Below are 22687 nucleotides of genomic sequence, written 5' to 3'. Positions count from 1 at the left end.
GTAGCGTGGTGGTTCCACTGTTACAATTGTATTTAGTATTTTTTTGATTTCATAAATTTCCTTGTTATTGGTTCTGGGTTCAAGTTCTATTAAAAATAATGGCAATGGTTGCTTCGTATCGTATCTTGTCATATTGTTTATTGCTCTTGTTTCATGGCCAACTTTTCCTAATTCTTCACTTAATTTTTTTGTGTTAGTTTTTGGACGTAAACCTCTTATAACTATTTTATAGCTCCTTTCCGTTTTGAGTTGGTACGTGTGGTATATAGCATTTTTTTCCTTTAGTTCTTTTATCACTTTCCTATAAACTTCTGGGGTGTTTGTTTGAATTTTTACTTGTTCTAATTTTGTTTGTTTTATTGTGTAGTTATGCTTCCCGACTATATTGTTTAGTAGATCAATAAGCGGGTCTATTATTTGAGCCTCAACAAATATTGGTGGTGGTTTTGATATGTAAGGTGATTTAGTTGTAGTTTTGCTTGTCGGGTCATTGTCTATTTCTTCCGTTAATGAGCTGAAGGAGTTTCTTAAAGGTAATTCTTGCAGCCATCGCTGCTTTTCTGTATCTGGGTTTCCTGCAGCACTTGTGCCTGGAATTATTTTACGTTTTTTTGCTAGTCTTTGCTAGCTTCCAGTTTTCGTCCTGGTAACTTATTTCGTTATCGTGTCTGCACTCCTCCTGTCTCCACTGCTCTTCCATTTCTTCTGTTTCCATATCATTTTGGTTGTTATTATTTTGCTGTTGTTGCTGTAAGCCTGGTAAATCTGACGACCCTTTTATATAATATTTTTCTCCTTTGGTTGCAATCTGATTGTTGATATCTGCTGCTGCATTGTTTGTCACTATCACTATTCGTAGCACTTCTCTGAATCACTTGACCGGAGCACACATTTGCTTACACACATCTGTTCGCCTCGGTTGCCCGAGCGATACTGTTTCTGAACTTGGATATTTCTTCTTTAACTGTGGGTATCTCAAGGTCGCGATGTATCGTTTCGTTGGTAACATACCAAGGTGCGTCTATTAAGGATCTTAGAGCTTTTGATTGGAATCATTGAAGAATTTCTATGCTGGAATTACTCGCTGTTCCCCATAGTTTGATCCCATAGGTCCAAACAGGTTCAATATGGCTTTATATAGCGTTATTGTACTCTACATGCTTAAGTTGAAGCGTCTGCCAATGAGCCAGTAGAAATTTTTTAGTTTTGATTTCAATTGTTTAATTTTATCTATGATGTGTCGTTTCCATGTCAAACATATATGAGTATCTATCTACATACATATATGAGTATGACGATTCTATCGGTCCGTCTGTGAAATTTCTAGGATCTAATATATATAATATGTCCAACAAGTCACTAAAAATAAACGAGATATTCAGATATTAATATAAACACAATCACTGCTTAACAAATGCTACTTGGTTGCTGACCTTCAAAATGAGTAAGTATTAATGGTCAAGAATTTGTTTTGTAATTCTGTATTCCTATATTTTATCCGTACTTGCATTACTTATATTGGCAATTAACATATCCCACAAAAATAGTGAATAAATTAACATTCCAGGAATATTCCTATTTCAACATATTATGTACTTGATACTCATTGGATGTAACATACAAAGCGAATATATATCAAAATTCAAGACCATGATACCGCAGCGGAACCAATGAATCTCACAAACTGCATTTTATTCATGTACAAATAGTATTATTTCTACTGCGATAGGAAATTAACAATAATTGCAGTATGTTAGTACAAGGAACAATACTACATGTATGTCACCACTTATATTCCGTAAATAAATACTGTGCCATATGAAAACCTCTCAATTCTAAAATGCAGTTTTCTTTGAGGAATTACAGGTTTAGCAATAAAAATATACTTTTTTGTAGTCCAAAATATTATTTTACTAATTGTAAAAACTGTATATAAAATAGCATTACCCATAACATATTTAAAGCATCTCATCTTAGAATGATCGCATATTTCCAGAAAGCTTTTTATAAACATAAAATCTCCATCAAACATTCATTCACAATCATCACAGCGATGCTTCTTTGTATAAATTACACATTTACAATGACACCGAATAGAATTGGTACAAAAATACGTTCGATCATTCCTTTCTTGCTCAATATAAACTCTCAGTAAAAAGGACAAGTGAGCATGTATATCTTTCTTCGATATTGCTCATATGATATGCTACAGTTGTTATATCTTATAAATCAATATCCAACAAACAATACAATCGATTATTTCATAACAAACAAAAAATATGTCTTACGATAACAATTAAATCATCACAAAACAAATACGAAATAATAATTATGATTAAATATTTCCTTTAAAAAGATTATACTATAAATTACTCTTAAGAAATGGTTTTAAGTATTTTTCGAAAGACATGTTAACAGTTTCACGGTTCAGAGGACTCTTCATGGCTTCTTGAAACATTCGTTCATAAACATTACCATCGTAAGCACCCAAAGCCGAACAAAGAATATGGTCATCGAAATCGAAACCGTCAACGATTCCTACAGCATTTCGACGGATTGTCATCAGCAAATATTCCAAGCGTGAATGAAGTGCCTGAACATGCTCGTTCTGCATAGAAGAAAACTAAACAAGAGAAAAAGATGAATGACTCTTGAATTCAAATTATCCTACAAGATATAGTAATAAATTTTCTTCTTTCGTTGTACTCTGTGTGAGTTTCGAGAAAAATTAATACTCACCCGAAGAAAATTACCGACGTTCCTCAAAGCCCAATATACCATATATAGTTCGCAAAGTTGAAACAATACTTGACGAAATTCTTCAGACTGCGAGTTTAACTGTTTAATAGATTTTGCAAATGTTTTTACAATGAAGACTCGAGCGTGAGCTTCCGCACAATGAGCTAGTTCGATACTCGTTTGATTCCACGCCTCCTCCGTCGGAACTCCATCACGTATCCTGCGATCCAAATGTTCTGCTGCTAAACGAATAGATCTACGAAGTGGTAACAATATCGTAAACATTCCGATGAATATCTATGTAATTATTCAACAATATTTAATGTATTCGGAAACAGTATACCCTGCGGCTACCGCGTTATACGCGTCAATCAGACATTCCAAATCGTTACTCCAACGACGATGTTTTACTCCTTTTGCTGCTTCGTTAAGATACTCTACAGATTCTGGCAATGAATCACCATCCATAGCTCGTTTCCATGATTTTACGAGGTACCTAGCTGTTTGCAAAAGTAGGACTGTATTTTCCCCTTCGTAAGTACAGACTGCGGTGGCGAATCCGTAAAGTGTTGGCAGATTGCTGGCAGTCATGTAACCATGTCCACCACAAGATAACCGAAGATTCTCTATTCCAGCTGCTGTATCTGCAGATACAACTGCTTTCAGGCAACATGACAAAGAATGCAGCTGCAAAAGAAATTAATAGAGCTAGAAATATGAAAAAAAGTATACAACTATAAATGGTATAAAGATATCAACCTCTGGTAGTTTTTCATAATCATTCTGATGCAATTGACTTTGTACCGTATTATACATATCCCAAACCCAACTAGCAGTAACTTTTATTGCGAAACATGTGGCGATATGAGGGAAGATTTTGTATTGTTGAGTTACGTAATCGAGAATCTGCACCTCTGGTTGTCTAAAAAGAAAGAAAGACAAATACTAATTTGGTATCAGCAGGAGAGATTTAATTTTAATTAACAGTAACATATCCAATGGAGGCATTTTTTAATAAAGAGACATAAAGCAGTCGATGTTACTAAAGATTGTTTTTAACAGAACATACTCCGGATTTATTTGACCCTGACGTCTTACTACGCTGTATCGAACCGCAATAGTAACAGCTTTCGCTAAATGGTGTAAGAGGTTGTGCAACAACCTTACTCGAACAAACACCATTGTACCATACGTTAATTTATCATTTGCAGATTTTACGTATGTTCCATCTTCTAGTACCTACAACAAGAGATGTAACTTTACAATTTGCTCTATCGAAAATTAGGTTTTTTTTGAACAGTCCTTTTTACACAGATTATGAACATAATTTTCCTTTAAAGTTCACAATCACCGCCTGATATTGCACTTCTTACAGCACTTTTATGAAAATTTACCTTGGAATTCTTCATCAACATATTCTCCCGTGGTATCCTAAAGTCACGAAATCCAAGAAAGCCATTGTTGGCACCGTTCATCCCCAATTTTGTTCCAATTTCTCCAATTATAATGCCTAAGAATTACATACAGATTAAATTTACTGTTTGCTATATCCATTGTTCAGCAAATTTGATCTAGATTATAAACAGAAAAATTATTTGATTTCATAATTGTTGTTTGATAATGTGAACAGTTTGTTCTCTTTTTCACATATTGCAATATAATATATAATTAATTGCAAAAGATTACGACATTTATTTGTGTACCCTTTAAAGGTTCATGTGTCTCCACATCTCTTAATTGTACAATGAAAGGATGAATTCCCCTATATTTTCCCTGGGTGTATAATTGCGCTACGACTATTGCATGGTTTGCAGTTTGACCCACTGAAAATTTTAATTGTAAATAAATCATACTGTTTTAGTGAACAACATTATTATTATGTTAAACAATTACAATATACTTACGTCCACCTGGCCACCATTTGTAGGATGTCAAAGTTGGACTTTTTAAAACAAACTCTTTCGTTTCGGGATCGTAGGTTGCGGTAGTTTCCAAACCCCTGAGAAACGTTCCATGGCCTAGTTCGGTCTAAGGCAGAGGTGCAAGATTAAATTTACTTGAGAAACTTTTACAACCTGTGACGATCTTGTTTAAGAAGAATGTTCTCCCTTACGTATTACCTGCGCATATGTTCCTATAACATCGCCAGACCAAGCTCTGTTTATCCAATATGCTTGCTGTTCAGAATTTGCTTGTCCCATAAGAGTGGGTATAAACATAGCATAATGCAGGGTCAATGGATTTCCGTCCTCGAACAGTGCAGACCCAAGTCTTTCTCCAAAGACATTTCTGCAAAGAGACTACATTGAGGATATTTTTTTGCTATTGCATAACCAAGGAAGTTCTATTATCCTCTAACTCTGAAAGTGAATATCTAAATAATATAAAAGAAAAACTAATTTAATCGTTATTATAATTATTCTCTTAATCAACGACATTGAGTGCAAGTGGAAATATTTGCATATTTCTTTTTATCTGAACAAAATAGCAATATCATTTCTTCACATAAGAAGAAATATTGGAATTTGCTGGTTCCGTAACAGTTTCCTTGAGATGAACTTTAAAATGCTTACAAAAGAAGATCAACATCTTCTTTTCCTGAGCGTCGCAATTCTCTAACTTTGTGAAGAACATTGCAGGCAATTCGTAAAGAATCTTCATATATTTCTTTATGGCTCTTATATTTCATTGTTTCATTTTCCTTTAACAACAGATCATCCAAAAAATATTGTTCTGAAAATAAAATATGAACAAAAAATAATGAAACATAATGCAGAAATGAAAATACTGGAAGAATAAAATAAAATAAGACGCGCGTGTAAATTTAATTAGTAAACGTTATAAATAGACAAATTATGTGTTTATGTTTAGGATACAAGTAAACGAACTTCACTACATACTGCACTGCATAATAATGTCGTAAATTGCAGGCACTTATATTGCTTTCTACATGCAATATATTCTGTTTTTTCCTTGTTAATGTCCCAATGTAATTCATGAATATGATATTTGCATTTTTCCGCGTGGATCACATTAAACTTTAAAATACATTTTTTATGTTCTACTAATTTATTAGCAAAAGGAACAAATATTAAACATATTGGAAAATAATGAAAAGCATAATGTCTGAATTAATTTATAGAAAGTTATTAAATAATACAATTTACTGCTTAATATTTTATTCACTTAATAATTTATTATCCATTAGACGTTAACAAGAATTTAAATTTAGAATTATTTGATATCATACATAAATGGTAAATATCATAAGCATGTACATAATTATCACAAAAATATGTTTGAATTTTTGGATGGATAAATCTGTCGATAGATATGAAATTCAAATATATAGTTGACCACGCGGATACAAGAATTTACACAATACATTCAATTTACAAATATAACAAGATATTTGAGAACCTGTCTAAAATTCTTCGCAAACTTATACTATTTCAAAATATTAATGACGTTAACACACTCATTCAAAGCGTCAATCGATAGAATAATATTACTATGTCTTTGATAATTAATTGTCTGTGCAGTTCTCAATGTCGCTAAATCAAATGCGAACCCTGTCACCTGTGCAATGCATATATGTATGTAAAATTTAAATTGATATTAACATCCATCATGCACGAGTACAGAGTCTATCCATCATAAACTTGTCTCCTGGATTTAAAAACAACAATTTTTAAACGCTGCACATTTTATTGTTCGATACAAATAAATTTCTTTTCTTACATTTCGTGAGAAACACGTATTCTAAGAATGTTCTCTCCAAAGTATATGTATGAAAAGACGAGTAAAATTATTTTTTTATGCTCAACGTTTCGTACGCACAACGTTATACCTTTCTATGTTGCTACTTACCAACAGGACAGAAGTATTTGTATTTTTATTTACAAAATTACTCGATAAAATATAGTCTTGTTAGCGACAATTATTTAATAGAAACCAATTTTCTTCACATGCTAAAAGAACATTCACATCTGATTATTTAATATTTTTCCATCACTATTATTGTCACACATCTTCAAGCTTTCAATTAGGAATTCTTACTGGAAATATTGAAAATATATTATTGAAATGCTACATCGATATCGTGCAAACCATGAGGACGTGTAATCTACCTATATTTCTAATCTGAAGCCAATTTTCTTGACTTCATTAGCGACCACATTGGCTAATAATTTTCTTTCCACGCATTTCAAGTATTGGCCATCTCTATAATACTATAAATTTTCTATAAGAAACGGTTTTCTAACTCCTGGAATCGACATCTTTCAGAATCGATATCAATTACTATTCGGTGAGAAACCTATAGTAACTCTAAGCCAAGAACGTTTCTACTGCGTATACAAATACGCTAATTACATTAAAAATTGTATATTTCTACAAATATAATAGTAATATACAATTATATTTTGATCTCGTGGAAAGAAAATATTAATTTTGCCTAAATTATTTAATTCTTAATAACAGTGAAAACGAAAGAAACTGAAATTATTTTGTTGATAATTGGCGTTAAACTAAGAGGATAAATAAAAACTACCTATACCTTGATCACGGCGTTGTCTCGTTTTTTCTGCACTGCCATCGAAAAAATACGTGACTTCCACAGGATCGAACGTACATCTACTTCGTTCATATTGTAAATCCTTGTTTACCACAATTTTCTGTTGCCTCATATTGTACAGATTGCTTTATACGAATCACTGACAAACGAGTGTGGTTGTTTAATCTATCGCTGCACGTATCTATCTGGATAATTTTCTTTCCAAACGCCCGATATTTACGATACGTGTTACGTTAAAAGTACAAGCGTCATATTCGCATTAAATAGTTCTTATATCACTGCTTACGATTGCTTCGAACCTTTGTATCTAATTCACCATTTCCATTTCTAATGCAAGTTCAAACACATGCTTCAAATGATATATGAGTAATCAGGTAAAATTATAATCTCACATTCTAAAATTATGCATAATTAATTGTGATAATTCCTAATTAACAATGTTTTGTTTATCACTTGAAAAACTTCAAACGACTGTTTTCATAAATTACATACGAAATAAAATATATGAAATATCTTGACTCCGTACTACAAATTTCTTAGTACGATCTTAAACAAAGTACTAATGCCTTATGCACCCTCGTTTCTACTTATTGACAGAAATATTGTAACAAAGAAAAAAAGTCGGTTACTAACAATTTTGCACCAAACATGTACATCACGAGTCTGACTCAAGCAATCTAATTCAGTAATTAAGATCGGACTCAAATTCATGGTGTTCGGGTCATATGTACTGAGATTTGTTTAGGTCAGATAACGGTTAAATTCTAATCAATCACGGCAGTGGGCAATCCGAAGAAGGGTAAAAACCCGGTAAAGATATGTTGACTATTCTAACGATGAAGAATAAGTGAATAAGTGACGATGCTGTGGCGGAGGAAAGCTAGTGATGGATGTGTCAAACACACGGGACCATCGAATTTGTTGATGACAATTTTAGTTAGGAAAGTGAAGAAGAGGGTTGGTGGACTCGATAGAGAGTTGCTAGTACGTATGCAGTGCATACGTGAGAAAAACTAACTTTCCCGTGTCTTCCCGTAGTAAACAATAAATGTAAAGAACCCTTGAAATAAAAAATGCTTGTTTAGTCTGAAGGATTTCATTCTTCTTTTTTTTTCTTTTTTTTTTTTGGTAAACTATTTACAATCAATTCTCATTGAGAATTATAAGTAAATTATTTCGGCGTGGTACTGTACTTGGATCATAAGAGTTTATAATATGTTTGATTCTAGTTGAATCTAATGCTTCAATCTGAAGTGTATTGTCTTTTTAATCTGATCCATCGTGTCAAGTAATTGGGTAACCAATGGGTTTTGGTGGTTGTTAACTCTTATATTAAGTCTGTTTCTGAACTTGGATATTTCTTCTTTAACTGTGGGTATCTCAAGGTCGCGATGTATCGTTTCGTTGGTAACATACCAAGGTGCGTCTTTTAAGGATCTTAGAGCTTTTGATTGGAATCGTTGAAGAATTTCTATGTTGGAATTACTCGCTGTTCCCCATAGTTGGATCCCATAGGTCCAAACAGGTTCAATATGGCTTTATATAGCGTTATTGTACTCTACATGCTTAAGTTGAAGCGTCTGCCAATTAGCCAGTAGAAATTTTTTAGTTTTGATTTCAATTGTTTAATTTTATCTATGATGTGTCGTTTCCATGTCAAACATATATGAGTATCTATCTACATACATATATGAGTATGACGATTCTATCGGTCCGTCTGTGAAATTTCTAGGATCTAATATATATAATATGTCCAACAAGTCACTAAAAATAAACGAGATATTCAGATATTAATATAAACACAATCACTGCTTAACAAATGCTACTTGGTTGCTGACCTTCAAAATGAGTAAGTATTAATGGTCAAGAATTTGTTTTGTAATTCTGTATTCCTATATTTTATCCGTACTTGCATTACTTATATTGGCAATTAACATATCCCACAAAAATAGTGAATAAATTAACATTCCAGGAATATTCCTATTTCAACATATTATGTACTTGATACTCATTGGATGTAACATACAAAGCGAATATATATCAAAATTCAAGACCATGATACCACGGCGGAACCAATGAATCTCACAAACTACATTTTATTCATGTACAAATAGTATTATTCCTACTGCGATAGGAAATTAACAATAATTGCAGTATGTTAGTACAAGGAACAATACTACATGTATGTCACCACTTATATTCCGTAAATAAATACTGTGCCATATGGAAACCTCTCAATTCTAAAATGCAGTTTTCTTTGAGGAATTACAGGTTTAGCAATAAAAATATACTTTTTTGTAGTCCAAAATATTATATTACTAATTGTAAAAACTGTATATAAAATACCATTACCCATTACATATTTAAAGCATCTCATCTCAGAATGATCGCATATTTCCAGAAAGCTTTTTATAAACATAAAATCTCCATCAAACATTCATTCACAATCATCACAGCGATGCTTCTTTGTATAAATTACACATTTACAATGACACCGAATAGAAATGGTACAAAAATACGTTCGATCATTCCTTTCTTGTTCAATATAAACTCTCAGTAAAATGGACAAGTGAGCATGTATATCTTTCTTCGATATTGCTCATATGATATGCTACAGTTGTAATATCTTATAAATCAATATCCAACAAACAATACAATCGATTATTTGATAACAAACAAAAAATATGTCTTACGATAACAATTAAATCATAACAAAACAAATACGAAATAATAATTATGATTAAATATTTCCTTTAAAAAGATTATACTATAAATTACTCTTAAGAAATGGTTTTAAGTATTTTTCGAAAGACATGTTAACAGTTTCACGGTTCAGAGGACTCTTCATGGCTTCTTGAAACATTCGTTCATAAACATTACCATCGTAAGCACCCAAAGCCGAACAAAGAATATGGTCATCGAAATCGAAACCGTCAACGATTCCTACAGCATTTCGACGGATTGTCATCAACAAATATTCCAAGCGTGAATGAAGTGTCTGAACATGCTCTTTCTGCATAGAAGAAAACTAAAAAAGAGAAAAAGATGAATGACTCTTGAATTCAAATTATCCTACAAGATATAGTAATAAATTTTTCTTCTTTCGTTGTACTCTGTGAGAGTTTCGAAAAAAATTAATACTCACCCGAAGAAAATTACCGACGTTCCTCAAAGCCCAATATACCATATATAGTTCGCAAAGTTGAAACAATACTTGACGAAATTCTTCAGACTGCGAGTTTAACTGTTTAATAGATTTTGCAAATGTTTTTACAATGAAGACTCGAGCGTGAGCTTCCGCGCAATGAGCTAGTTCGATACTCGTTTGGTTCCACGCCTCCTCCGTCGGAACTCCATCACGTATCCTGCGCTCCAAATGTTCTGCTGCTAAACGAATAGATCTACGAAGTGGTAAGAATATCGTAAACATTCCGATGAATATGTATGTAATTATTCAACAATATTTAATGTATTCGGAAACAGTATACCCTGCGGCTACCGCGTTATACGCGTCAATCAGACATTCCAAATCGTTACTCCAACGACGATGTTTTACTCCTTTTGCTGCTTCGTTAAGATACTCTACAGATTCTGGCAATGTTTCTCCATCCATAGCTCGTTTCCATGATTTTACGAGGTACCTAGCTGTTTGCAAAAGTAGGACTGTATTTTCCCCCTCGTAAGTACAGACTGCGGTGGCCAATCCGTAAAGTGTTGGCAGATTGCTGCCAGTCATGTATCCATGTCCACCACAAGATAACCGAAGCTGCTCTATTCCAGCTGCTGTATCTGCAGATACAACTGCTTTTAGGCAACATGACAAAGAATGCAGCTGCAAAAGAAATTAATAGAGCTAGGAATATGAAAAAAAGTATACAACTATAAATGGTATAAAGATATCAACCTCTGGTAGTTTTTCATAATCATTCTGGTACAATTGACTTTGTACCGTATTATACATATCCCAAACCCAACTGGCAGTAACTTTTATTGCGAAACATGTGGCAATATGAGGGAAAATTTTGTATTGTTGAGTTACGTAATCGAGAATCTGCACCTCTGGTTGTCTAAAAAAAAAAGAAAGGCAAGGATAATTTAATATTAGTAGGAGAGATAATATGTAGTTAAAGCTCTAGTTCAAAGTAACATTTTCCATGGAACGATTTTTTAATAAAGAGACATAATGCAGTCAATGTTACTAAAGATTGTTTTTAACAGAACATACTCCGGATTTATTTGACCCTGACGTCTTACTGCGCTGTATCGAACCGCAATAGTAACAGCTTTCGTTAAATAGTGTAGGAGATCCGTCAGCAACATTACTCGAACGAACACCATTGTACCATACGTTAACTTATCATTTGTAGATTTTACGTATGTTCCATCTTCTAGTACCTATAACAAGAGATGTAACTTTATAGTTTGCTCTATCGAAAATTAGGTTTTTTTGAAAAGTTCTTTTTACACTGACTATGAACATAATTTTCCCTTAAAGTTCACAACCACCACCTGATATTGCACTTCTTACAGCACTTTTATGAAAATTTACCTTGGAATTCTTCATCAACATATTCTCCCGTGGTATCCTAAAGTCACGAAATCCGAGAAACCCATTGTTAACGCCGTTCATCCCCAATTTTGTTCCAATTTCTCCAATTATAATGCCTAAGAATTACATACAGATTAAATTTACTGTTTGCTATATCTGTTGTTCAGCAAATATTAACAAGGAAGTTGTTTGATAATGTGAACAGTTTGTTCTCTTTTTTACACATTGCAATATGATATATAATTAATTACAAACGATTAAGACATTTATTTGTTTACCCTTTAAAGGTTCATGTGTCTCCACGTCTCTTAATTGTACAACAAATGGATGAATTCCCCTACATTCTCCCTGGGTGTATAATTGCGCAACGACTATTGCATGGTTTGCAGTGTGACCCACTGAAAATTATAATTATAAATAAATCATAATATTTTAGTGAACAACATTATTATTATGTTGAACAATTACAATATACTTACGTCCACCTGGCCACCATTTGTAGGATGTCAAAGTTGGACTATTTAAAACAAACTCTTTCGTTTCCGGATCGTAGGTTGCAGTAGTTTCCAAACCTCTGAGAAACGTTCCATGACCTAGTTCGGTCTAAGGCAGAAATGCAAGATTAAATTTACTTGAGAAACTTTTACAATCTGTGACGATCTTGTTTAAGAAGAATGTTCTCCCTTACGTATTACCTGCGCATATGTTCCTATAACATCGCCAGACCAAGCTCTGTTTATCCAATATGCTTGCTGTTCAGAATTTGCTTGTCCCAGAATAGAGGGTAAAAACATAGCATAATGCAGAACCAATGGATTTCCACCTTCGAACAGTGCAGACCCAAGTCTTGCTCCAAAGATATGTCTGCAAAGGTACCACGTTGAAAATGTTTTCTTTTTTTGCTATTGTATAATCAAGGAAGTTCTATTATCCTTTAACACCATAAGAAAATATCTAAATGATATAGAAAGAAGCTATTTTAATCATTAGTATAATTATCCTCTTATTCCATAACATTGAGAAATATGACATTGCATATTTCTTTTTATCTAAAAATGTAAGAATATTTCTTTTGTCACATAAGGAGAAGTATTGCAACATGCTTGGTTATGTAACAGTTTCCTTGAGATGAACTTTAAAATGCTTACAAAAGAAGATCAACATCTTCTTTTCCTGAGCGTTGCAATTCTCTAACTTTGTGAAGAACATTGCAGGCAATTCGTAAAGAATCTTCATATATTTCTTTATGACTCTTATATTTCATTGCTACATTTTCTTTTAATGCCAGATCATCCAAAAAATATTGTTCTGAAAATAAATGCAGAATTAAATACAAGGAATATAATAGATATGTATTCATGTTTAACATACATATGAAATATAATGTAATACATACTGCATAATGATTATGTTGTAAGCTGCAAATGCATACCATGTATTGTATTGTATTGTAATTTCGTTTAATGTTTAGTATGTATGGATAAGTTCCAATGTAGATGAAGTTAAACTCAATGTTTAAAATCAATGTTTATGTCTTAGCAAATTTAATAATATTCTTAGTAGAAATATGAGGACTATGTAAATTATTTTACAACAGAACTGATTTCTACTTTTATTGTGTAATAAATATATTTTAAAAAATGTTATTGTGTCAGTGATATAGTAACAAAGTAAGAAAATATTAAACTTAATGGAAAATAACAAAAAGGATAATGTTAATCAATTTATAGATAATTAATAAATAATACATAGCAATAATTTACTGCTTAATTATTTATTCATTTAATAATTTATTGTTCATTAGTCGCTTACAATAATTTTGGTTTATAATAATTCAATTTCACATATGAATGATATATATCACAAGTATATACATAAATAATTATGATAAAAATATTTTTAGATTATAATGTGCGGATTAATGTGAAATTCAACTATACCGTTGACCACACGATTGTTAGAATTTACATCATATATTAGAGTTGCAAATAAAATAAAATATTTGAGAACTGGTCTAAAATTCTTCACAACATTATCCAATAATTTAGAAAAAATCAGAATCGCGAAAAAAATAGCAGAAGTCGTTTTTTTATAACTTCATATCTTAATCTGTAATGAAAATTTAAACAATACGTTTTGTAAATTTGTTATATCCATTTATATCCATGCTGGAAACTTCATCGAAATCGGTTGATGCAGGAACAAATGACAGGCAGTCATGATGTGTTACTTGATCAGTAAAAGAAGGATATAGATGTATTACAGTTATACGCCGAAAGTCGCAAAAAATACGATTTGCATGACTTTTATCCGTTCGTAGATCATAGCAACGATTACCAATTTCAATGAAATTTTCAGCATATATATTCATGTATAAATGACATAAATCTACAAAATTTATTTTTTAAATTTTATTATAAACTCAGATAAAAGAGTTGTAAAAAGCGACGTTTACTGTTTCGTTCGCAATTTCAACCATAATTTCTTCAAAACTTTTTTACACATCTAATAAACAAATCCTTGTAAATCAGAAAAATTCAAGCCATGATCGATCTTATTTTTAAGAAGTCATTGCGCTTTAAAGGATGTGCCAATAGTATTCGATACTGTAATTCTTTGATAAAATAAATTTTTTTCTTACATTTTCTGAGAAGCACATATCTTAAGAATGATTTCTCTAAATTTTATGAAAAAATGTATAAAATTATTTCTTTTATGTTCGGTGTTGCGTGCGCGCAACATTGTACTTTTCTAAATTACTAATTAACTAAACGACAGAAGTATTTATATATTCTGTGAAACTGATCTGAAGCTTTAGAACGTGCTATCGTATTAAAAAAAAAAAAAAAACCTACCAAATAAAGTGTAATTTTATTACTGATACACTTAATAAAAACTAATATTTCTCAAAGACGAAAAAGACATTTGGATCCGATTATTTAATATATTTTTCATCATTATTATTGTGGCACAATTTCAAGCTGTAATTTAGAAATTCGTACTGAAAACATTGTAAATGTATTATTACAATACTATTAAATTATGAGAAGCATTATGAGATAATATGAGAAGCATTAAAGCGCACAATATAAAAATCGTTTGTGAAGAATTTTCATTACGAATTAGGTACCGTTGATTATGATGATTAATAGTGACTAAATTGTGTGAATTGGCAATGATTGATAGATCTGAATCCTGATTAATAGTAAAAAATGTAAATAATACATCTGTTTAACATGAATCAACCTGATAGATCAGTTACTTCAAAAAGCAGAATAGATCACTTATTATCCCTAGAACATCGTCTAGGGATTTTTCTATTAAAAATTCTAATCTATTCATTCTATCAACGAAGCTGTTCAGTTTTCTCGCAAAAACCAATGCAGATTTTATATACTACCTGATATTACATAAATTTGATAAAGATATCAATAAATGTATTAGTGATAATATAAGAAAATTTTATCACTGATTATAGTTACAATTTACGTTCTATAACGAAATAATAGCATACAAACTTAAGAAATTTCCAGAAATTTAATATTTTCACAATTTCTACATAATATACATGTATTTAATTACTTTTGATTTTCGAACATATATAAAAACTTTTTTGTATAATTTATAAATACAAATGAAACGATACATTTAGTACATATGTACAAATTGTAAAAATATTTATCGAATGTGCTACCTTGTCGCGAGGTATAGGTGGTTATAGATTATAGGAATCGATTTATATCTCTAATCTGAAACGAACTTGGAATGATTTAATTACCAATTTCATTAACTAATAACATTCTTTTAGTATTGGCCATCTCGATAATACTTTAAATTTCGAATGAGAAACGTTTCTTTCATTTATTCAGTAGAATTGATATCAATTACTATTTGGTGGAAAACTTATAGTAAATATATAGGTCAACAACGTTTCTAATACGTATCTAAATTCTATCTTTTTACAAATAAAATAGTAATATATAATTATATTTCGATCTCGTTAAAAGCAAATATTAATTATGCTAGTTCTTAATAATTGCGAAAAAGAAAGAAATCATCTTTGTAATGTTTGATAATTGGTGTTAAACTAACAAGATAAATAATTTAAACTGCGTATACCTTGATCACGGCGTCGTTTCGTCTTTTCTGGACTGCCATCGAAAAGATACGTAACTTCCACAGGGTTAAACGTACATCTACTTCGTTCATATTGTAGATCCTTGTTCGTGTTCATTTTCTGCTGCTTCATGTTATAGAGATTACTTTATACCGTCCACAAATGTAAAAGTAAATGCCAGGTCGATCAATGCACTTATCTATCTTTTACCTATCTATTATCTGCTACTCAAATGCGCGATTTTATATATAAATATACCATTATACGTCACAGTCCTAAACTCAACGTTATGTTGTCATTAATGGTAGATATTCCAATTAAAATTTCTACTACAATTGTATATTATATGTGGATGTGACAGATTGGAACCTTTATAACTTATTCACCATCTTTCCCTATAATACGGGCTACGACATACATATGTTTATACGAGGCAGCAAAATAAATAATCAGTTACAGTACCGTCTGACATTTTAAGACTAACTGTCCCTATGTAATAGCTTGTATTACTTTAAGATTTACTTACTTGTGATAATTACTTATAATAACTTCTAATTAACAGTCTTTTATTTACAACCAGAAAAGCTTCATATCATTGTTTTAAGAAATTATATATAAAATATACGTATACACAGTACCTTGATTATTACACACTTTTTTGCACGGTCCTGGCCAAAGTACTAAGTCCTTGTGTACCCTCATGTCTATCTGTTTCTACCAATCTTATAAATGAAGCATGATTAATATCCGAACTTACTACTGCACTTGCGCTGTACTTGCAATCTTATCAATACGAAAACGGTACCCACATTCGACATAACAACACAAAAAGGATATAACCTATTCTATATCATATCTTTGCTTATCGACCAGCCCTCTTTTTGGCGGGAAATTATAATCTCGAATATGTCTCGATCATATATCAGATCATATGTCAGGACCCCTTTGCACAATTGGACTAATATTATTACTGAAACTTTTTCAAGTAAGAAATTACAAGTTATCAAACTGAAAAAGAGGAAACTATAACAACAATTCTTCATATTCAATATACTCTAACGTGTTTTAAAAGTAAGTTAGATTGGAAACATATTTCCTAGAATATTTAGGTCATAATGCCTTAACTTAATTTGTTACATTTTATCGTTATTATTTAATAATCTGAGCGATATGTTTTACATATTATATAAATGTAGACATTCCTCTATAAAATAGTGTTTGAATTTTTGCATTCTATGTATTTATTTCGAAATTATGATCATTTGAAGTTAGAATTCCAATTCACATATATAAAAGAAATAAATAAAAGAAATACATGCATATATTAAAAAATATTTTTTTCTATGAAAAAAATGATAAATGATGCTTTTTTAATTTGGACTCTTTTCATAATAACCAATACAATAATACTGAATTTATAAAATTATTCAAAATAATATTGTCTTTCTCTATTACTTCCGCTTAAAGTCGATACGTAGGAAACGTTGATTCCGCCATCTTGCACTTCTTTGCTGAAAGGAACTTGTACACTTCGTTATGAGGTACGGACCGTCCAGAAATTTATAAGTATATTTTAGCAATATTCACTCAAATTTAATTCGTATTATTTACAATATCAATAGAAAGATCTGTATTAACTAGTATTTAGTTGAAATTATTATATTTTGCACATTTTATATTGAATAATTTGTTGACGACTGACCACATGGTTTCATGATTGAGATTTATGTATTTTAGATGTATAATTTCATGTCTAGAAAATTACAATTAAATTTTAGTAATTTTTGTGTATATAAGTCATATCAGAATGACGTTTTAAAGCGATAAAAGCTGTGTTTGATATTCATAATTGATTATCACAACATAACCTCACTTTTTGATGTTTCAGTTCGTTAAAACTGCAGAAGAGGCTTGCAGCCTCTGTTATGCGATGTGGTAAAAAGAAGGTTTGGTTAGATCCCAATGAAATCAACGAAATTGCAAATACAAATTCTCGTACGTTCTTCTGTGAAAATTAAATTCTGATTTCTATCGATGTATATAAGTTTATTTACTTATTTTTCTTCTTAAGGGCAAAGCATTAGGAAGCTGATTAAGGACGGTCTTATTATCAAGAAACCTGTCGCTGTTCATTCGAGAGCTCGAGTTCGCAAAAATACAGAAGCTAGACGTAAAGGGCGTCATTGCGGTTTTGGTAAAAGGAAAGGTACAGCAAATGCTCGTACACCTCAAAAGGTAAATATAAATTTCCATAATTATCCTTTGGAAAATCATTTCTTCATTACATACATAAATTATAATAGTGTACTAAAAATAAATTATATTATTTTTTTGCAGGATCTCTGGATTCAAAGAATGAGAGTTCTTCGTAGACTCCTGAAGAAATATCGTGAAACAAAAAAGATTGATAGACATCTCTATCATTCCTTGTACATGAAGGCTAAGGGTAATGTATTCAAGAATAAGAGAGTTTTAATGGAATTCATCCATAAAAAGAAGGCTGAGAAAGCGAGAGCAGAGATGCTTTCGGATCAAGCAGAGGCGCGTCGTACAAAAGTTAGGGAAGCTCGTAAACGTAGAGCAGAGCGTATTGCTACAAAGAAACAAGAATTACTGCAGTCATACCAGCGAGAAGATGAAGCCGCAGCAGCGCAAAAAAAATGATCTAACTATTTTACAGATTGTTGTATAAATAAAATCTAAAAAACATTTACTTTTTTTAATCTGATTCCTGATTACCATTTTTATTCTTTGTAAGTATGTGAGATACATGTACAATTTGCATATATAATACATGCATAAAGATAAATTCATATAACATGACATTTTATTCAATAATAGTGGAACGATTTTTTAAGTAATTATTAATATTTCATTATTATTTATTTTAATTATTCCAATTGTTCATCATAATAACCTGAAGTGGGATATTAGTCGTATTTTGAATATTTAATTTTTATTTGATATGTTTTTTAATTTTATATTTTAATGAAATTTTTTACATTAAGAAATACATTTCCTTCAAATAAATTTTTATTTACTGCTAATATATTTATAACAGAAACTATCAATTATATATGTAGCTCAAATTTATATATCGAAATCTGAATATTATTTATTTAATATTTCTATAAATTTAATTTCCGTAAAAATTATAGCATAAACCAAGGATTTGTTTTTGAAGCTAATATATAATTGCGTCTGCAGATGGAAGCACTGTTATTTCCTAAAGCCATAGGATATAGTGAAGGTATCGAGTATATAACCAAAAATTGACCATAAGTTAAGGAACACTTTTCTTTCAACGACACACGCTTTTAAGAAATATATATTGTAATATAAAAGGTATTTATGTCAAATGTGGAATATTCAAATGAAGAATTATTTTATTTTGATGTCCATTAAAAATAATGCACTCGCAATAGGTTAGGAACATGAAATTAAGGCGTACGAAATAATAAAATCTTGAAATAAAAAAGATAATATAATATCGTTTGCCAAAGTAAATAACTTTTTTACAAAATTGTATGTATGCTGCATCCGTATGAAGCAATTTATATATTCTAACAAATAGGCTTATTCAATAATAAATATTATTTCGTAATACATTTTAAGTAATGTAAATTGTATAACGAGTCGTCATGTCTATATTTAAAAAGTAATATAAGAGATATATTTAATATTTTGCATTACATGAACGATAATTATTTTAATAAATGAATAAATATTTCCAAGAAAAAATGATATTTTAATCAATAGTTTATGGTTTTTTGAAGTTGAATTATTGTTTACAGCTGTTTACTCTTCATGTCTTACTGAGAACTGATACAGTGATGATGGAGCAAGAGGAACATGTCCATAAATATTTATACGTTTCAACTTAGTACAAGAATTTCTAATTCCCTTCTTTTCATATTGTACGATTATTTTTTTATGTAATTGAGAAGATTATTAATTCAAATTCATGAAATCGATGAAATTTGCAGAGGATATTGAATTTGAGAGATCAACAGTTCCACCAATCAAAATGACCAACAAGAAAGGAACTGTTGGAGAAAAATCAAGAGAGGAAATAAAAGCAGAACGTGAAGCAAAGAAAGCTGCTAAAGCTAATGCTAAGGCAAAGGCTAAATCCACTAAAACGTCAAACAAAGACCCTTCCAATAGTATTAGGATTAAAAAAAGCAATGGTATACCAGATACTGTAACTAACAAAAATATTGAATCTCCTAATGAAGTACTAGTACCAGTACCGGAACCAGTACCGGAACCAGTACCAGTACCAGTACCAGTACCAGTACCAGTAATCAGTAAGACTCCAAATACATGTGAAAAAAGTGAGAAAATAGTACCAGAAACCGGTAGTGAAGGGAAGAGCAAAGCGGCATTACGAGCTGAAAGAAGAGCAAAACAAGAAGCACAAAGAGCAGCCAAACAACAAATTTTATCAGAAAAAAATAAAGTTAGAAGTAAGGAAGAAGATAATAATAATAATAGTAATAAATCTGTAAAACACACTACCAGTGTGACAGATATAGTGAAAAAAGTATCAACACAAAAAAAAATCATTCAAAAAATTAACACTCATGAAATAAATCTGTTCAAACATTTATATGACGAAAGAGAACAAGCCATTGCTGATGTATCCTTTGTCAATTCAAATATACACCCGGCAATAATTAGATTAGGTACGCAATATGCAAGCAAAGTAATTGTAGGCAGCAACGCAAGATGCGTTGCTCTTTTAGCTGCTGTTAAGCAACTTATTCAGGACTTTGAAAGACCACCACAGGCTGACTTTATCCGAGGTTTCGAAGCAAATTTACAAGAATCTGTAGCCTATTTGCATCATTGTAGGCCATTGGCTGTTTCAATGCAGAATGCATTAAGGCACTTAAAATGGCAAATGACACAGTTTCCCTCTTCATTGTCTGATGAGGATGTGAGTAATTTTATATACATTTTCGTTTGATATATGTTTGCTGATATTTTTGAAATGAAATAAAAATATCGTATGTTTTAGGCAAAAAATAAATTAAGTAATGCAATAGATACTTATATACGGGAGCAAATAGAGCTTGCCGATAAGGCAATATCCATAACTATACAAACTAAAATATCCAATGGAGATGTTATCTTAACTTATGGCTAGTGAGTTCTTATTTTAAAGACATCTTAAAAAACCTCTGTATATTTTCAACATTTGCAATAAAATTTATATTGTTTACAGTTCATCTTTGATACATAAAATATTGTTAGACGCGCACACTGCGGGTAAAGAGTTTCGTGTTATTGTCGTGGATGGAAGACCATGGCTAGAAGGGAAAGAACAACTTAGGCGTTTAGCAAAACATGAAATTGAATGCTCTTATATTTTAATTAATGCTTTAAGTTACGTAATGCCTGAAGTAAGCAGAACTGAAAGATGATTTTTATATTATTTAAATACCTTTTAAGATTATTGACATTAATAAAACTACTGAATAGGTGAGCAAAGTGTTTCTTGGTGCTCATGCAATATTAGCGAATGGTGCGGTAATGTCAAGGGTTGGTACCGCTCAGGTTGCCTTAATGGCCAGAGCGTTTAATATTCCAGTGTTAGTCGCTTGCGAAACTCATAAGTCTTGCGAACGCGTACAGACAGATTCTATTGTCTATAATGAATTAGGTAAGCGGAGGACTTTATGCTTGTTTTTATAACACCAATTTATTTATTCATAATTATTCTATATTGATATAATGTATCTATATATTTTTATTTTTTTCTCTATTGCTGATTCATTCATAGGAAATGCAGATGAGCTAGTACAAGATTATGGAAATGATGCGCAAAAATCATTATTAACGAACTGGAGAACAAGAAAGTCGTTGAATCTTTTAAATATTATGTACGATGTTACACCAGCTAATTTAGTGACAGCTGTTGTTACAGAATTAGCCATTCTACCATGCACTAGTGTTCCTGTAATTTTACGTATTAAGCCATCAGAGATATAAATTTTACTATGCCTCGATTATTTCACATAGCGTTCAAATATCAATATAAAACGTGTAATTACCGCGTTCTCTATGCCCGTGTATATAAATTTGTTTTTAGCCGAATTTTCAAAATTGTAACACTTCAAGAACAGGGAAATATACACTGCGACCTGCTTTTTTACTCATGCCTTTAAAGGAATTATTTTACATACTATTATTGTATATTATGTTGTATACCTTAAAATAAATTTCTGAAACCTTAATTATATAATTATATTTTGTTAGTATATTTTTGTGCTATTAGAATAGAGCATTGTAAGAGATAACTGGAAGATATAATATAACATACTACTAAATTTATTGAAAGAAAAAGACATCTCCACATTAAAAAATTCTAATTTTCTGATATCTATATATTTGTAAAATTACTATTCACATAAATTTTAAACAAATAATTGCTTTTTTCAAATAATTAAAATACATCACATTCTTTCTTTTCTATTACTTCATAAACTAGAGTACACATCAGAAGGATATAATATTTTAAAGTCCATTTATAATTCATTAATTTTATAGACTTGTGCGTAATTTTATGGTATTGTTTTATGGATAAGATTCAGATCCATCTAACCTCATGATGGTTTTTAGAATATCATTAATAACACAGAAGAAAACATTTTATCATAAATTGTGATTATTATTTTTTATAAATCAGCGACATCTAAAA

At 30.9% G+C, this 22687-nt stretch overlaps 4 protein-coding genes across 5 annotated transcripts; 2 read left to right on the top strand and 2 right to left on the bottom strand.

The window, feature by feature from the left end:
* Positions 1–1886: 1886 nt before the first annotated feature.
* Positions 1887–7528, bottom strand: LOC139991073 (acyl-coenzyme A oxidase 1-like). Its single transcript, XM_072010873.1, has 11 exons — positions 7298–7528; positions 5313–5472; positions 4860–5028; positions 4644–4767; positions 4443–4562; positions 4134–4249; positions 3809–3978; positions 3499–3661; positions 3083–3426; positions 2740–2995; positions 1887–2623 (listed from the first exon to the last, which is right to left on the bottom strand). The coding sequence occupies exons 1-11, from the start codon at positions 7425–7427 to the stop codon at positions 2363–2365; spliced, it is 2013 nt and encodes a 670-aa protein (XP_071866974.1). The 5' UTR covers positions 7428–7528; the 3' UTR covers positions 1887–2362.
* Positions 7529–9649: 2121 nt separating this feature from the next.
* Positions 9650–16415, bottom strand: LOC139991071 (acyl-coenzyme A oxidase 1-like). Its single transcript, XM_072010870.1, has 11 exons — positions 15984–16415; positions 13013–13172; positions 12560–12728; positions 12344–12467; positions 12143–12262; positions 11865–11980; positions 11541–11710; positions 11220–11382; positions 10804–11147; positions 10461–10716; positions 9650–10343 (listed from the first exon to the last, which is right to left on the bottom strand). Exons 1-11 carry the CDS (start codon positions 16111–16113, stop codon positions 10083–10085), a joined length of 2013 nt encoding a protein of 670 aa, XP_071866971.1. The 5' UTR covers positions 16114–16415; the 3' UTR covers positions 9650–10082.
* A 960-nt stretch (positions 16416–17375) lies between these two features.
* On the top strand, positions 17376–18692 carry Rpl19 (ribosomal protein L19). The gene is made up of 4 exons (XM_072011167.1): positions 17376–17522; positions 17870–17976; positions 18053–18216; positions 18319–18692. Exons 1-4 carry the CDS (start codon positions 17518–17520, stop codon positions 18643–18645), a joined length of 603 nt encoding a protein of 200 aa, XP_071867268.1. The 5' UTR covers positions 17376–17517; the 3' UTR covers positions 18646–18692.
* A 487-nt stretch (positions 18693–19179) lies between these two features.
* Eif2bdelta (eukaryotic translation initiation factor 2B subunit delta) lies at positions 19180–22223 on the top strand. 2 transcript variants are annotated; one of them, XM_072011133.1, is made up of 7 exons: positions 19180–19326; positions 19776–19835; positions 19968–20923; positions 21005–21132; positions 21212–21389; positions 21469–21649; positions 21770–22223. In XM_072011133.1, the coding sequence occupies exons 3-7, from the start codon at positions 20009–20011 to the stop codon at positions 21976–21978; spliced, it is 1611 nt and encodes a 536-aa protein (XP_071867234.1). In that variant the 5' UTR covers positions 19180–19326; positions 19776–19835; positions 19968–20008; the 3' UTR covers positions 21979–22223. The 2 variants fall into 2 exon arrangements, with proteins under 2 accessions (XP_071867234.1, XP_071867233.1); XM_072011132.1 differs by having other exon boundaries at positions 19776–19898.
* Positions 22224–22687: the final 464 nt, after the last annotated feature.

The sequence above is a fragment of the Bombus fervidus genome, chromosome 9 (assembly GCF_041682495.2).
Source record: "Bombus fervidus isolate BK054 chromosome 9, iyBomFerv1, whole genome shotgun sequence".
In the NCBI taxonomy this organism is placed as follows: Eukaryota; Metazoa; Arthropoda; class Insecta; order Hymenoptera; family Apidae; genus Bombus; species Bombus fervidus.
The sequence above is the reverse complement of the archived record's forward strand: the minus strand, read 5'-3'. Positions and strand labels throughout refer to the sequence as shown.